This window comes from Desmodus rotundus, chromosome 1 (genome assembly GCF_022682495.2).
Source record: "Desmodus rotundus isolate HL8 chromosome 1, HLdesRot8A.1, whole genome shotgun sequence".
Taxonomy (NCBI): Eukaryota; Metazoa; Chordata; class Mammalia; order Chiroptera; family Phyllostomidae; genus Desmodus; species Desmodus rotundus.
The window spans coordinates 184,374,192-184,392,134 of NC_071387.1; the positions used below are offsets into that span (position 1 = coordinate 184,374,192).

The 17,943-nt window shown below is 41.1% G+C and overlaps 1 protein-coding gene across 2 annotated transcripts; it reads right to left on the reverse strand.

Annotated features, from left to right (window-relative positions):
* Positions 1-2,181: 2,181 nt before the first annotated feature.
* ATPSCKMT (ATP synthase c subunit lysine N-methyltransferase) lies at positions 2,182-17,794 on the reverse strand. 2 transcript variants are annotated; one of them, XM_024578592.3, is made up of 5 exons: positions 17,753-17,794; positions 12,244-12,533; positions 10,532-10,669; positions 9,280-9,330; positions 2,182-2,733 (listed from the first exon to the last, which is right to left on the reverse strand). In XM_024578592.3, exons 1-5 carry the CDS (start codon positions 17,766-17,768, stop codon positions 2,563-2,565), a joined length of 666 nt encoding a protein of 221 aa, XP_024434360.2. In that variant the 5' UTR covers positions 17,769-17,794; the 3' UTR covers positions 2,182-2,562. The 2 variants fall into 2 exon arrangements, with proteins under 2 accessions (XP_024434360.2, XP_024434361.2); XM_024578593.4 differs by having other exon boundaries at positions 2,571-2,733; positions 9,280-9,332; positions 10,578-10,669.
* Positions 17,795-17,943: the final 149 nt, after the last annotated feature.

Consider the following 17,943-nt stretch of genomic DNA (forward strand, 5'->3'; position numbering starts at 1 on the left):
AAAGTACTTTGGCACAGGGGTAGTACCTAGACGTGTGGTTTAAATGTCAAGAATCTTGCTTTTTTTTCTATTCTCGTTGGCTGTGACTTGTCATGGTGTACGCCAGTAACCCAGCAATGGTACACACATTGTGTGCAGAGGAGAGTCTCATTTCTTAAACCTTTTCAACTTGGTTTCACACGCACATTTGGAGCTAAGCATTTCAAGAAGTCTGAGTGCCAGACTGACTGAGGGTCTCGTGAGGCCCACCTGGCAAACCTAGGTTGCAATCCTGGGGCCATGCTTTTGGAGAACATATTCAGGTGGGAATGAGCTCAAATCATTGACCTGAGTGTCAAGGGACCCTGCAGGTCTCTGTTTACAACAGCTTCTGTTAGGCTGCATCACCCCTAAGCTGTATTGCTATTTTTATTTGTTTTATTTGTAACTTTAAATTTTATTTATCCCAGATTTCAATCTGCACAGACATTTTTAAACCCTATTTTTGACATCAACATAGTAGCTGTCATTCCCTACCTTGTGTCATGTGCAAATTTACTCAATGTCCTTAACCTACTAACTGATCAAAAAGCAGCCAGTCAGGGAAGCTTCAATAACCTCCACTGGAAAAATCTTGTTGAACAGTTCTTACTTAAAGGCACAATTAAAGATCTTACAGATTCTGTGAATCACAATACTTCTATGAAATGGTCTGTTTTACTCTGAGGTGGCAAGATCACGCATCATCTAATTCTTGGGAAGCTAAAGGAAAAACTCAAGTGGCAACTATCCATGACTCTGCATACAAACCTGATGCCTCTACAAATGGACCAGGAATATAGCTGCCTCTGTCCACCACACTGTCCTGGCAATGAGTTACAATGGGTCCCTCTCCAAAGGGGCCCAGCCAAGTTACAGGACTGGCCACAGCAGAGGTGACAGTGAGGAGCAGACACCCAAGTTGCACGCCAGGGCAGAGAATCTGTTCTTCATCAGGAAATCGGGGCCTAGTGGGAAGGGGAAAGATGGTGGCAGCCAAAAACCTGACAAATGTCCACAACATCCCATCCCCTCACCCGTAACATACACAGCTGCTCTTTGTACCATCACACTGTTACTTCTTTCCAAGAATTTCACACACAGTAACATTCGCTCACCTTTTCTTTGTCTCCCTACTTCCAGAACATACGTTCTTTACAATTAGGGGCCTTGCCTATCCATCCACCATTGAATCGGAAAAGCTCTTTACACAGCAGACACTCGTAAGTATTTGCTGAATGAATTAATGAGTCCCCAGGTGCTTCTCATTTAAATAAAAATTATCAAATTGATCATATTTTTATCAGTTTAGTAAAAGACACAGATCATCTCATTTTATCAGACCTCTAAGACAGTTTGGTATTTAGGTTACAAGGGGTATGGCTGGGAGTTCAATTGTTTTCTGTGAATTAGTCGAGCCACCACTCAATATTAATTTTTCAGATATATGAAGCCTGCCTACTCAAATTCAAAAGTTTTCCTTAACTTGTCTTTATCTAAATCAGTCGTCTCTTCTCATAAATGAGAAATATTCAATAAATGGCTGCTTTCATAAAATAAAGAAGTGACTAGCAGAAATAATCTACAACTTCTGTGAATAAGCTTTTCATTAGCATCTAAAGTAATAATAAATACTATTTACAGACCAAAGACTACACGCCATGAGTTTTACAGATTGGTCTCCCTGTTGAGTACATCATGCCAATGACAAGGGCACGCAGGGAACCAAGGCTCTGGGAATGTCCAAGGCCTCCTGCTGCGGGACCAGCAGGGATCTGAACCCAGGTTCGGCTTACTCCAAAGCTCACGACCATTGCCATTACTATTAAATCATTGCCAGTCACTCCGCTGCATCATTTCCCTTCTCTGAATACCCTATTTCATCAAACCTGAGGTTCTAGCAGTGGTAACTGATTATGCACAACGCTGCCCAATACAGCTGTAAAACATCATCATTTGGAAAGTACCTCGCAATTTCAAAAATGTTAAAATATGTATACCTACACACACACTTACACATCTTAGATTCTATAAAATATGGTAATCTAGCCCAGGAACAAACCATTCCTGATAAATGTTATAAAATATAAATGCCTGTCTAAATCCCTTAGAAAATCAATGTTGCCATGAACATATAGAGAAGAAACAAATCTTAAGTATGAGTAAAGTCAAAGGAAATCCAAACATTTATTAATGCACATCTTTTTAAAATTGTTTCTTCTCTTTCCCACCCACCAACATCCATCACTTACTCATTTCTTCATATATCCAAGGGCATAAAAAACTATAAGCATATTTTTTAGAATATACCATGAAAGGGGACTTCAAATCTACCAACTGTTCACAACTCATTTGTTTCCTCCAACAATTAAGGAAATAACAGTAATTTCTCATGCCATGCCAAATAAACGTACATACTCTTTGCTAAACACACCGCTGTTACGTCTCTGTAGCCTGTCTGTAAAATCAAAGATCACCAACACTGTAGAAGAAGACTGGCAGTAAGTTTTATATTCGAATGACCCATTGAAAATGCACCGACCTTCACAGCCTCTTTTCACTCCCTCTAAAAGTGCTCATGTCATATGCCCACACAGTGTCTATCCCCTCTCCAGTGACCTGGTCTGGGGTCCAGTGTGGGAAAGGAAACCGGCAAGCGATGACTCTAGCATCATCCTGAAGCTCCAGCTCAAGTTTCTTCTCCAACTGCAGCATCTGTGGAGAATCACAGTCACTATGATAAGCAATGAGTCACAGGAAATGATGCCTAAATGTCCTTCTCTATTCGAGGCCCTAAAAATACCCATGCAAAACTTGTTAATTATAAAAAAGATCACTTCAGGGCAGATACGTTTTCAAACAATCCATCAAAATACAGGAGTCACACTGACAACAATTGTAAGAACTTCTTCTGGTATCAACTATGAAATATACCGTTTTTATCACAGATTTCTGGTTTTCTAACTAAAATCATGATGTCACAACAATTAAAATGAGAAGCAGGTTTCAATTGCTTACCTACCTAAACATTTCGCTCTATTCTGTGTCAACTATTTAACATATTTTTCCACATTTTAACATCCCTGAAATCTTACTATTAACATTGTCTTAGAATTGTAATTGGCAATATTTTTCTTTCTTCAACAGCAAAAGTGCACCTTAAAATTAATAACACCTAGGTTCAATAAAATATAAAATAATAAGACTTAAAATTATACACGTTCAACCAACTTGAAATATAAAATATTTCATACTTTTAAAAATATATATAAATAATATACTAATAATTGATTTCTTGATAATCAACATATAAACAGTAAAATCCTCTTATATTACTTTTGTATCGTCTTACTACTATCTACCTGTGGAAAAGTATTTTATTGTTTGCTGAAAGTACTGACATTATAATTATATCAGCAAATTAATAACCACTTAAAATTTATCTTCAGGTCCTAAAAATATATTATCAACTTCACCTCCCAAGAATATTTTTCCACTCTCTCCTTTTAACTTATTTTGCAACAATTTCAAGCTTACAGAAAAGTGGCAAGAACAGCTTGTCATGTTTGCTCTATCCAATTTGCCCTCTTGGAGAAGAGTGCCCTCTTGCCCTCTATGAACATTTTTTCCAATTGGAGAATAGGTTGAATTCAACATGCTCCTTTATTCCTTCATACTTCAGTGTTTTCTAAGCAATAGCCCCAGTGCAGTTGTCGCATTCAGCAGATTTGGCATTATATTCCAAAAATTCCAAAAGTAACATTCCAACTTCATGAAGTGTCTCAGTACTAAATGCCCTTTACCAGGCTTTCCCCCCGTCTAGGACTCCATATTGCACTTAGCTGTAACGTTTCCTCTTTTCATCGAGAACAGTTCCTCCACTTCTCTTTGCCTCTCATGACAATAACATCCTTTGTAATATGGGCCAGTTATTTTTCCAAACAGCCCTCACTGGGGTCCCTCTGTCCCTCAGTGTTTGCTCATGATGACTCAGTGGGTGAGTCTTTGGCAATGACCCATTAGTGGGGCTGTGAACATCTCAGGGCCCCACAGCCAGATGCCCAGGGGGTCCTCCTACTTTGAGGGTGAGGGCCACCACTCGGTTGAGGTGGTGCCTGGTGTCTCCACAGTGTGATCACTATTCTTCCTTTATAATGAATAATTATAATAATTATTATAATGAATAATAATGAATAATGAATAACCTTGAGAGAGAGGACATGCATACCCTACTACTACTCGTCAAGCTGTCCCCCCAGCTAGCTGTAGCACTCGCTGACGATTCTGGCCTGAGTCCATTTTTGAGGTAATGGTTGCAAAGTGTGGATCTGCTAACCCCATCACTCGTTCCAGATGAAATTCCACTTTCTACTGCAAGAAACAGCTTTCCCTTCTCTCTACCTACCTAGCTAGCTATCACTGTAGGATAAACTACTAGATTCCTTCACTCAATGAGTGATAATCCACTACTGTTCCATTCATTCTAATGCTCAAACTGTCCCAGGGAGCTCTTCAAGCGGGCTTCTCTTTCCTTTGGACCTGCTCCTATAAATATTTTGAGCACCCCCTTATATTCAGGCTCAACAAAAGGTTGCAGGCTTTTGAATCTTTCCTTCCTCAGCACGGAATCAGCCATTTCTCACACATTCCCAGCTCCTCTGGGTGGGAAATAGTATTTAGAAACCAAGATCCAAGCAAAAACTACTCCCCGTACAAGTACTAAAGTAAATCAAGACAAACAAATTGACAGTACTTCTATGAAGATTTTATATCTTTAAAATTGGCTTGGAAAAACTTCTCTACATCACTGATGGCTAAAGTGAGCCAGAATTGATTCTTCATTAGCATCAATACCAAGATAACAAAGAATAAATTCCATTAAGGATGGAATATTTCTATTCTTTTAACAGCCAGATAAGGATGACTAAAAAAGAAAAATTTATTCCTTGAGGGAAAAATTAAATAAGCAAGGAATGAGACAATACATGTTTTTCCAAAATATCAGGGGTTTCTTATGGTAATTTTGCTCATAAAAAGGATAATTGTAAATGTATTCATATTACCATTATTCTTTTCTCTTTTACAGTCTCTTTTATTTCCAAATGACTGTCATATGCTAAGTCAAGATAAACCTAAAAGTGAAAGTAGCTATTTCAATCATAAGAAATTAACTGACTAAATTGCACATAAATATGCAACAAATTTGAGTCTTGATATCATACACAAAGAGAAGCAGTGACATGTCATGTACGTCTAATGGAATTCAAACTTACTCATACAATTACAGGTCTCAAAGTAACACGAACTCAACGTATTTTAATTACCTCTTCAAAACTTTAAACCTAAATTGAAACCAGCTCAAAGGCGTATGCGATAAATTAGACATGGCCATGCAAAGCTTTGAGCCCCTTCATCGTGCCCTCCTCCCTGAGGTAGTGGCTTTACCTGGCTTCTTGGTAACACCCGCACTGCCCAAAACCCCAAACCCACTTCATCCTTCCCAACTCCGTCTCTCCAGTCCTTCACTGAGTCCTTCACTGAGTCCTTCACTGAGTGCCCCTCATCTGTCAGAGGTCAGGGCTCAGGCCTTGGGTCGCTCTGCTCCCTGAGTGATGTCAGCCAACCCTCTGCTTCAATATCCTTTGGGCCTTGATGCCTAAAAACCTGATCTGCAGCCCTCTCCCCTGAGCCTCAGACCCCTCCATCCACCACTACCAACCTGACATTCCCCACACACATCTCAAACGTCACTAGCCACCCAGAATTCCTGATCCTTCCCCCAAGCCACTCCACCTGCACCTTTTCCAGCTCTTTAACAACTCCACACCTCCATTTGCTCAGGACAAACACTTGGGAGTTGCCCTCGACTTCTCTTTCTTTCTCTCTCTCTGTCTCTCTCTCTGTCTCTGTCTCTCTCTCTCTCTCTCTCTCACCCCCGAGCAGCCAGTGATCCTTTTCAGCCCTAGTCTGTTCCTCCACTTCTCTGCTCAAACCCCTCATGGCTCCCACCTTACAAGGGTCCAGGGTCCTTCACATCCTGGCCCTATTTTCTCTCTGACCTTACCTCTCCCCAGCTCCCCTCACACACCCTGCCCCTGCCACCCCACCTCCCTGCAGTTCCTGGAACCCAACAGGCACACACATCCCAGTGCCTTCAAAGTGGCTATTTTTCTGTATGGAATGCTGTTCCCCTCTTCTGGACACAAACACACAGCTCCCTCCCTCACCTTCACGGGTCCTTTTTTCAGGGACACTGTCTCTGCCCCATCTCTCTCTTGCTTTAGGTTGCCCCAGAGCACTTATCCTATTCTTTCGCTTGATATATTTTACATAGGCTTCTCGCTTCGTATCTCCCCACTGGCATATAAGCACCCAGGACAGGGAGGTTTTTCTCTTTTATCCACTAAAGTATTCCAAGTGGGCCCCGAATGAATACTGGTCAAATGAATGATGAAGGATAAATAATTCCATTGTGAATGATTTTTCTTCATCAGAACATGCTGATAATATTTTCATTCATCATTTCAAAATAGGATTCACAACTAAAATTAAATTAGTCATTCTTGGAAGTTACGAAATTTAATAGCCCCCTGGGAAAAGTATACTTAATGGGTATGTATGTTTATACCATATTTATTCATCCATTTAGCAAACACGCCCTGAGTGATTACTCTCTGCTGGGGCTGCCACGCTGGAGGCCTGGCCACCAAGAAGACAGGCTGGCCTTCACGCTCAGGCTTGTAGTGCGGGGCCGTAGCCACACTGCCGAAGCCACCACACAAGGAAATGTGCAACGACTCCTGTGAGGACACGGGAGCGGGCGCTGTGCGAGTGAAAAACAAGGGGCACTGGAGCTCGTCGCATTGGGGGTGAGGGACTGTGAGTGGTCAATAGGTGTCCGCTAAGTAGGCCCAGAGCTGGGGGACTGAAGTCAGAGGAGGGACACGGCCCCACACACAGTGGCGTCCAGGGACTGAGAGAAAAACAGGGGACAGGCAACTGAGAGAAGCAGGGGCTATTCCACGCCAGGCCTCAGGGCCATGCTGAGGGTTCAGGCCTTATCCTCACTGCTCTGAAGTAGCAAGTAGCCATAGAAAGGTTTTAAACAAGGATACAAACGATCTGTTGCATATTTTCAAAAGATGCTCTCAGTGGATAAGCTAGTCTTAAATGTGGGTATTTACAGTCCTGCTACAGGATTTACCAGGTCCAGTGGGATTCCTCATTCCTATATGTTAAAGACACACCAGGGTTGAAATGTTAGGCCACCTCTAATTTTGAGCTATGACTGCAAAGAGCTGTTAGGAATAATCAGCCTGCTATCAGAAGCAGGGTGAGGATTTATAACACCAGGGTTTCTACCTCTGAAGTTCCCTAAAGGTCCTCCTGGCTCTCTGTGACCTACAGGTGCCTCAGCTGCCCAGGAAACATTTCACGCCACACTGGCTCTGCTGAACCACCTAGGTAGGACCAGAATACTGACACGTGCTCAGGGAAGCGAAACGCATTTTAATAGAAGAGTGAATGATGGGGCCCAGAGAAATAAAAGGACTTTTCAGGGCTCACACAGCTCACCTCTCTGATGGCAGACCTGGACCCTGGCTCCCCAGACACTGCTCTCCCTCCTGCTCACATCCTCCATGTAGGCAAAGCTTGATGAAGGCAGAAAGCGGGCCCTCCACACATGAAATTGGGCCTCCTGACCCAACAGAAGCCACCTGAGCCTCCTCCACCTGTGATCAATCCACCTTCGTGTAAAACTGCAAGGTGGCTGAATCCCTGCCATCCCAGGGAATGTGGGTGCTTCCTACATGTCAGCTGCTCCCCTTTTCCTTGGTAATAATACTGTAAGTTCCTTATTTAATAAGTTTTCTGTGTACAAAAAAATGGACAATAATTGCAAAAGCACTCATCAAAGTAATAGGACTCTCTCACCAAAATAATAGGACAGCTCCAAAAACTGTCTATACTTCAGCCATGATTAAGAGAAAAGCACAAGGAGCTGGAGCACACAGGTTATGCGGTGACAGTGACTACCAAAGGCCACTGCTGCCCCCTACTGGGACAGAGCTGCTGTGGCTTCATGAGCCCACATCTCAGGCCATCATTTAGCCTCTCAACATTGCATGGAAGTCCCAATAAAAATCAACTTCCTATTTTTAGAAAGCATGGATTTCAAATTAGTTATTTTCCCCCAATGCTTGTTATTCTGAACAAATGCCCAAACATCATAACTAGTAAATAACCATCAAATTCCATAGTAATTCTATGATCCTGAATAGTTTTGTTTTTAATGGCCAACAATCATGCCCTTCTACCTCTTTTCATTTCTACAACAAAAGTGTAGACACCCAGGTTTCATCTTAATTTTAGGCTTAGTGAAAACTACAAACATACACAATCCTGTCACTTTCAAGAATATGTAACACAACACTCCTAAATCAACTTCAAAAAAATAAAAGAAAACGGCATTGCACTGAAGGTTCTAGTGATAACAATAAATTTCTCAAGCATTAAAACTTCTTGAACAAAAATTAAGATATGAAAAAGAAAACAAAACTACAAAAGGGTAAATTTCCCTTTTTTTTTAAACTGAAAACCATATCAGTTTTATAGTGGCATTTCAACAAACATCCAATTTCACCAAGATTATTATGGCTACAATCACAGACTGAAAAGTGAAACAGGATTTCTTTCCATGGTCTGTAAACCAACAATTACAACAAAAGTATCCCATCCTCGTTATCTTCCTCAAGGCTAAACTTAGGACCATTTTTCAGTTCAATGCTGCAGCATTGTCACTTTTGAAAGTACATAATCAAAGTTCAGTACACATCAGTCATCTGAGGTCAACTGAAACTAGTCAGCACTCATCTGCCCTGAAAATTATCTTACTGCAAAATCGGAGGAATGATCAATTCAGAGGGAGCATCCCATTACCTTTCCCAAGTGATTTCAGCTGGACAGAGTTGAGTGACCATGAAAACCTCCAACTACTTCAGACACTGGGAGCTCATAAAGTCTCCGGAGTTTTTAGTGCTTAGATAACTGAGATTTTTATCTGCAGCAACAGTTTAAAAATAAGACTAAATCATTTATGATTAACCTTGTAAGACTCTGAAGTATTCTGTTTAACCAATAAACTGAAATCCAGTGTCCCCTCCGGATATCTGGGAGACCCTCGTTTTGCACGTGAGTTGGAGTTGGAAAGGCCTTCAGGACCTAAAACCAAACAGATGGGGCACAAGTGTGCATACTCACCATCTGAGGCACCCCAAAAATAACAACATTTGAGTACTGCGAAAAAGTAACCTAAAGAGAAGGAAATCATTCATAGGTTAATTTTTAAAAACCAAATATCCAGCTTAACTTTTATTTCAAAATGAGTAGCAATTTTATATTTCACCAAATACTAGCTTTTCACAAAGAGTGGCCTCCTTTTAGATTTCATAAGGAAAAAAGTACATGCTCACTTTCATTCATGTTAGTTCAATCCATCAGTTTTCCAAATGCTTCCAAATGTAAGTCATCCCATCCATCTTCACAGTGACTCCACGCTGGACCTGACCCAGGGGTCATTTGTCAGGTGGCCAGTGACTCAACCAATGACCAGCTGGTGGCCAAGACAGTTGGCCCTGGGCCACTTGTACCCCTGGTCCACACCTTCCTACTCTATACCAAATAGCTTTGAAAGAACTTAAGGGATCTCAGACTACTGATTTTTTATGTTGAACTATCCTTAAAATTCTGTCTCTGTCCTCTTCTCTAAAATAGTAAGTAAAAAATGCAATAAAATAGTCTTTAGTTGAAAAACTGGGGGGGAAGTGCTTTGCCAGTCAAAATTCTTATTGCCCAATAAAAGTCGTCTTTACACAGAGATGTTTATGTATATGGTATTAAAAAAAACTGCAAGCAAAACGCAAGTGAATTTTTAAAAGCTACTGATGACACTATTACAATGGTAAATTCTTATTTAAGAAAAGCTATTTTATGGAGCATTCCTAAAGCAAAATTACAAAGCTTTTTTTTAAGAGTACTAGTAAACTTGGAAGTGTCCTACACTTTATGAAGACCAGAAGAAACCACAGCAACCATGGTTGGTGGACTCTTTCTTTTCTTTGCCCCATCTCTGCCTCTCTCTAAATACACACACACGTGAACACACACAGAAAAGTCCACTATTTACCAAGAATATTAATAAGTTAATACCTATATTACAATTTATAGGATTTCCAAATGAGATCAAAATTTTGAAATCAATAGAAATGAGAACCTTTTTAGTTGGGCAAATTCTTGGGGTTCACACGCTCAATCATGTTGTAAACCTTAAGCTTGTACTCTAAAGTAGCCGATATGCAAAGCTCTCCATTTAAAAGGTGTTCACATTTCATTATGCTAAAATATACACTTGTATTTTAATTATTTTTATACATTTTTCAGTTCGCAGTCATACTAATGATGAAGTTAAAAGTTTCAGTTGGAGTTTCCTGGGACCATTCTCTGCCTTACATACCTTCCACAAATCTGAAATATAAAATTTGGCCAAGTGCTGTACCCCTTCTCGCCAAGCACGGTATCTGGAGTACCAAACTAGCCATGGGTTTAATTCATAGCCAACAGCTGTGAATCCTTCCTTTGCAGCTGCTATCACCTGCAGAAAGAGGTCAGTATTTATTCAAGATAAAAAGATAAACATCAACGTACCTGGGAAATGATATATTTCCTATTTATGGACTACAACCACAAAACATCCAATCAAAAGGCACCTCCTGTGTTCAAGGTAGCATTTAAAGATAGATCTCTAAAATTATGCAGATTTGTGGACAAGATAATGCCAGCCAATTTTAACCCCATTTCCATGTTTTGTCAAAAATTTCACTTCAAGCATCAGAACAAATAGTCAGGTTTGCTTTAGACAACTAATTAATTAATTCTGGACTGGCCAACTTCTGGGTCAGTCGGACAAAAGCTGCTGGAAACCCACAGTCTCTCTCCATCAGTGATATCACACCAGCAGGCGAAATGAATGTATTGTGAACTAGTTGGAATATGCAATAAAAGTAACCTGTCGGTAAAGAACCTGCAATTTATTACATATTTCCTTAGTATTTAAGATGGCTCACTCAAAATGGAAAGCAGGGTAAAGTAAAATGGAACAAATCAGAATAAAGTCCACTGCCAATGCCACCACCTAGGTAAGGTGACAGGGAGAGTGCGCTAGTCTCTCAGCTCATTTGGTCTTGCCACCACTCTCCAAGGCAGCATCCCTGAAGGAGCGGTACCACCTGTAGTAATTTCCAGAGTAACTACAGTGTCGCCCCTTAAGAAGGAACCATATTCTGAGAAATCATAAAGATGCTATTCAAATATGTAAAGCATTCAAATCTGGATTTTAAAACTTCTTCCTGATTAATATACACATCTTCTGATTTCTTTAAAAACAGAGGGCACTTTTTAACCTCTTCCTGATTATTCTTAGGTCACCATGATGAAACTGCAGGGACTATGTGGGCAGGGGCTGCTGAAAGGCATCATGGCAGCCTGCTGGTCTCCACACAAAAGGTCCCCAGAATACTGGCCTTGGCTACTGCTACCCTCACTGTTCAGCTCATTGAATGGAGGCCTAAATCCTTAGGTGTCACCTTGTCCATGAAGGAACATGCTCTGGGACACCCGTTTGCCAGTCACTGACCTTCAGTAACACGGCTTCCCAGCGGTGAGTTGTGGGGGGTGGGTTCAAGTGAGCCCAAGTCACTAAAATCTGTCTGACCTTTCAAAAAGTGGGGGTTAATGTTCTTCCCTATTTTACTGTTACCCCATAGGAATTATACATGTGTAAGTACAGCTCAATGTAGGAGCAAACATACATGGTGAAAAATGTAAAACAGTGAAACTCCATGATTTAATGTTTCTTCCAGTTATACCACCTCTGTTGGCCCAAGTTTCTTAACAGGCAATTTCATAATTACCAATTAATTGTTCCTTTTTACCTGGCATATCTACAGAGCACTTTTTCCTTTAAGAAAAAAAATTAAATCTAAGAAAAATACACTCCAAATTCACACCGGAAGGTTTGACAGTTCAGCCAAATACAAAATGAAATGACTACTTTATATTAAACTGTCAGGTCTAGCAAGTCTTTCCATAAACCTCATAAGAAACGTGAAAGAGAGATTTTAACAATTCTGGCACTAAATCTTAAAATGCGTTATGATCATAACTCACAATCCGTCCGTCACCACTACCGATGTCCACCAGGGGTCCTCTTCCGCTCCGCAGCATTTTCACAACATTTTCAATCTGCTTTGTAGTTGCAGGTACAAAAGGCAAGCAAATTTTTCGGAGGGCCGGTGTTATAAATGGAGTGGCCACGGCATACACAGCCACCAGTGTCCCGCCAACAATCCCAGGGACTAAGAAGCCCCAGCTGCTCTTCTTCAAACTGCTGGCTTCAAGACTTGTAGGGAGAGCACATCCTGACTGACTTTCTTCTGTAAGTGTTTCGGGGGGTTCACCTAGATTGAGAGCAAGCAGAAAATATATAGGTAGCCCCGAACCTGAAATTTAAGGCAGTATTTTTCTACATTTTTTCTGAGTTGTAAATGCATGCTTTTTAAACAAAGATAATTTAGCTGAATACAATTTAAATTACTAGTGTGGGATTCCATAATGAGTTCTAAATTCCATGAACTAAATTAAGGTGCTTTAGACAAAATTATTTGATACTAATGGAAGACTAAAAACTCTTTTCTTTCCAACATTTTATTTTTTGTCTCTAAGAGTCAACTTCGGGAAACAATGTATTTGTACCTATTTGATATTTTATGAATTCAATATCCATCAATACAAATGTTAACCAAAACTCCATATTTTTATGGTTCAGAATGAAGCCTCATAAACAAATAAGCATGAAAATATCTAATTACTACCCTGTTTCAAATAGGATGAAAAGATTTCATATCAAAACTGGTCAGGCATCTCTAGTCCACTTGTGAACAGACAATTTTAAGTAATAGAAGAGACAAGACTCAGGTTTCACTAAAAATCTTGAAGAACTATGGTAATAATGAGATTTTTAAAGCAGATCTAAAAAGAACAAAAAGTAAAATTATCATTTCAATGCTATCACAAGTAATAAAGCAAAAAAATTCCAATCACTAATTACAGAGATAGAGATATGAATGGTATCTTACATATCCTCCTCTTGAGTTTTGTCCTTTAAAACACATTCTTAATGAGATCTCAGGTATTTTAGATCAAAACTGATTCAAAATTAATTTTGAAATTAACGAGGAGCACAGCATACAGGTAAGCGCAGGGGCCTGCTAGCCTGGGCGTGTAGGACCCCAGGCACACACTTCGCTAACAGTGTGATCTCCCCTCTCTGAACCTCGGTCTCCTCATCTGCAAAGTGGGGATCACGACATCATTGTGAGGATGAAACGGCTGGGTGCCCGTAAAGCACTCAGAACAGTGCCTGCCACTTGAACCCCACAGGGAACAAGACTGTCTTGCCCTGAAGAACTGAACCGTCTAGCTGAGGAGCTACGATTAAAAACACAGGAAGCCATAGGAAAGGAGAGAAGAGGGAGGGAGGACAACAGATTCTTGTCAGCTTCAGTAATTAGCAAGCCACTCAAAAGCCCACTGGCTTAGCTTCCTATTGCCACAAATTTAGTGGGTTAAAACAATACACTTTTATTATCCCACAGTTCTGAGAGGTCAACTGTCTGAGATGGGTTTGCTTGCTTCTTCCTGCTTCTAAAGGCTGCCTGATCACATTCCTTGGCTGGTGGCCCACAACACTCCGACTTTTGCTATCATCATAACATTTTCTCTGACCCTCCTGCCTCTGGTTCCTTTATAGAGACCCCAGTAATTACACTGGTCCCACCCTGCTAATCCAAGATAATCTCCCCATCTCAAATTCCTTAACTTAATCCCATCTGCAAAAACTCCTGTAACATATTCACAGTTCCTGGGAATTAGGACATGGGCCTATTTGGGAGTGGGGGTCATTATTCCACATACCACACCCATGACATGTGCTGATGTTATAATTTGGGGAGGTACAAATCTGAACACAAGACACACCAAAAGCTGGGTCCTGGCAGTGTGAGTCTACACTCCAGGGCCGGTGACCAACCACCTGTACCTCTCACACAATGGAGCTTTGTTCTTCTTGATGTCTAAGCTTCCCTAAAGTGAATTTTAAAGCTGGTTCGTGGCAGAAACCAACTCGGAAACAAAAACAACAAAAGTCTACTGCTGGTGCTAGTAATGGAGGTAAAATAAAAGTAAAGTTTAGGAAGATGATGGTGTTTGATAGAAAGCAAGAGTTTTATATACATTTACAGTTAGACTTTTCAGCATTGTATGGAGGACCTCACACACCACAGAAGTCATGGACTTGATTATTTTTTATATACTCAAAGCACATCCATCATGCTTTGTATAAAATTATCCTGGGGGCCTCCCAATTGTGCAGCACCACAGTTAAGAGAATTCGAGTCACACAGTTCTGGAGTCTCAGAACTTAACGAGTTGTGTGGCGTTAGGTAAGCTGTTGCTAAGGCTGGGTCTCCTCTCCTGTAAGATTTGGAAATAATACCATCTTCATAGGGTTATTGAATCAGTTAAGTAAATAATGCACATAAAGCCCTTAGCACAGGCCTGAAAGAGTGGTGACTATTTGCCATTATTATTCTCAATACTATCATGGGTTAGGGTGGGGGGAATTAATAATTTTTAACAACTTTTTTGAGGTGTAATTCATATAAAACTTAATATGCAGAATTAAAATTTTTTTACTATATTATGTCACAAATTTAGAATATTTTCACCACTTCAAGAAGAAACCCCTTAACCTTTAATTACTACCCCTCCCCCTCACTCCCTAGCCCTATGCAACCACTAATCTTTCTGTCTCTATGGAGTTCCTATTCTGGACTTGCACAAGAGTGACACCATATAGTACGTGGTCTTTTGTGACTGTCTTCTTTCACTTAGCATAATGTTTTTAAGGGTCATCCATGTTGTACCGTGTATCCACACTTCATTCCTTCTTATAGCCAAATACTATTCTGTTGTATGGATATACCACATTTTTGTTTACCCATTTGTCCATTAATAGACAGTTTCTCTAGTCAGCATAAGCCAGTAGACAGTTAATTAGACAACCCAAACTCTATTTCACCTGTGTAGACTTGTACCCTTCAACTTAACCAGCAAAAGCTATAAAAAAGAGCTCCTGTCTTCAGGGCCTCCCATCCAAACTGTGTGCATGGTAGGATCCAGTTGAGACATACACAAGACAGGTTGTAGGAAATGCTATGAGGTGTACAAAATGTTGCGGGAACACAGGGGAAGGTGGAAGAAAGACTGATCCCAATGATGGAACCAGGCAGATTCTTATCAGTAAAAAACAGTCCCTGATAATTCAAAACTAAAAACTGTTTGTACAAATTTCTAATCCTTTTTTTAAAGATTTTATTTATTTATTTATTTATTTTAGAGATGGGGGGGAGAGAGAACAAGGAGAGAAACATCGATGTGAGGGAGAAACATCAAGATTGCTTCTTGCAGGGCCCCACCTGGGGACCTGGCCAACAACCCAGGCATGTGCCATTACCAGGAATTGAATCTGTGACCCCCCAGTTTGCAGGCCAGTGCTCAACCCACTGAGCCACACCAGCCAGGGCAAATTTCTAATCCTTTTAATGGAACACATTTGCGGCCATAAAACCATTTACTAAGATATAAGTAAATGACAAAGACTTCTGTCACATGTGCCCTTTGGAACATTGAGCCATTCCATTAAATGAGAGCTGTGGTGACCACCAGCTGTTTTCGTTGAGCACTTGGGAGGGAGTCGGTCCTTGAAAGTAAAGAACTCAGAGGTGAACTTCCGGTGTTCCCACACTTGCCTAGTTACTGACTTCTGTTAATGGTTGAAAATCTGTTTTCAGGGACAGATCTGGGTTACCTAAAGCTAGAGGCAGTGACAGAGATGCACGAAAATGTAGACAGAGTTCTCATCTAAGTTCAAGAAAAAAAGGAGGCTAGAAAAAAAAGAACAAGACTGTTTGGAATTGTGACCTACCACATTGTGTTTTAAACTGGGGTTTACATTTTAATGTCACAGTATTTAAGAGCTATTGTGTACTTGTATTCACATACCAGTTGAAAAACTACAGCATGTATTTATGTACCTTTAACATATTTTTTAACCCTTTAAGAAGGCTTTCTTGTACTGTTCTAATGTCATTTGTGTGCTTTTGACATACAGCACCTAATGATAGTAGGACAAACCTTTCTTCCCCCATGTTTTGACAGGAAATAAAAATGAACTGTATGGGGAAGATCTTTAGACATTTCCTATACTTCACAATCTAATGAGCCAAAGAAATTGCAGAACTCACCATTTGGAATGAGAAAATGCTGAATGGGCCAAGTTGAAGTGAACTGAGATTTGCCTCCAAAATCTAAAATGTCCTTGGACCAACACTCTGTCTTGAGAACTTGAGAGTAAGTGAGCTAAGCACTAGGAGAGGTTAAGTGATCACCAACTTTCCAGTGACAAAGCCAGTTCTTGACTTTCAGGCCAGGGTTAACCATGTTGTAATGCATCCATTCAACATTTGAGTATCTAATAAAGACTGGGAATAAACAAGGGTAAGTCCGTGTTCTTTGGCAGTTGGAATACAGGAAGGATGAAAACTCATAACCAATGTCCATAAAATATGTGGTCATGATCAGTGCTCTTAAAGGAAAAGCAGCCCTGGCTGGTGCGGCTCAGAGGTTGAGTGCGGGCCTGGGAATCAAAGGGTTGCCAGTTTTATTCCCAGTCTACGGCGCATGCCCGGGTTGTAGGCCAGGTCCCCAGTCCGGGGGCGGGGAGAGGCAACTACACAAATTGATGTTTCCCTCTTTCTCCCTTCCCCTCTCTAAAAAATATAAATAAAATCTATATAATAAAAAGAAAGAGAGAAAGAAAAAGCAGTGTAAGGGACTTAGGGGACCGGGTACTATTCATTTAGGGTTACCAGAAAAGAGCTTTCCCAGGCAGGGCAACGCAGGCTTCACAGTGGGACCCTGAGCCCAAGGCTGTGCAATTTTGCTTCTTACTAGCTAGCTGCATAACGGGCAAGTTAGTGGACCGTATAAGCAAAATGGGCATTTCTTAACAAACACTTAAACAGCTTGCTAAGTGCCAGGCACTGTTTTCCCTGAATGCGTAGAGCAGCTACGTAAGATAGATCCTACAATATTATTGCTAGAAGAGCAGACAAGAAAACAGGCACAGAGATGATTAGGCACTAACCCAAAGACATAGCTAGTAAAATAGCAGACATGTGATTCCCACCCAGGCAGTGGGACTGCAGTGCCCATAACATGTTAAGATCGCGCCAAGCACTGCGTGACCTACTCGCCCTAAAGTGTTCCGAACAGGTCCTGGCAGCTAGATGCCAGTACAAGCAAACGCACCCGTAGCCCACGACCCCAGACGGGGCAGCCCGGCAAGCCTCGAAGGGAAAAGGGGCGCGGCGGGCAAGAGTACCGCGCATCCAACGCCAAACACAGAGCTAGTGAAGAACAGCGCCAGGGACTCCCGCTCCCACCCGCACCCCACAGGGACGGGCTACATGGAGGAGACTCTGGCCAACGGCGAGCCCCACGGGGCGTCTGCAACCCGGACAGCATCCAAGGGTCCGCCATGCCTTGTCAACCTCACCTCCTCCTCCTTCCATCGAGAGATTTCGGGCACTGAAACAGAAAGACCCGGAAGTGGATTCTACCATCTTCTTGGAGTAGGGGGTAGGAAGGAGGGAGAAAAGAATGCTCTAAGTAAATGAGTTGCTTGTTGGAATTCAATATTCAAATGCTTTCAATTGTATAACTTCCTGAAATGACTAAATTCTATCA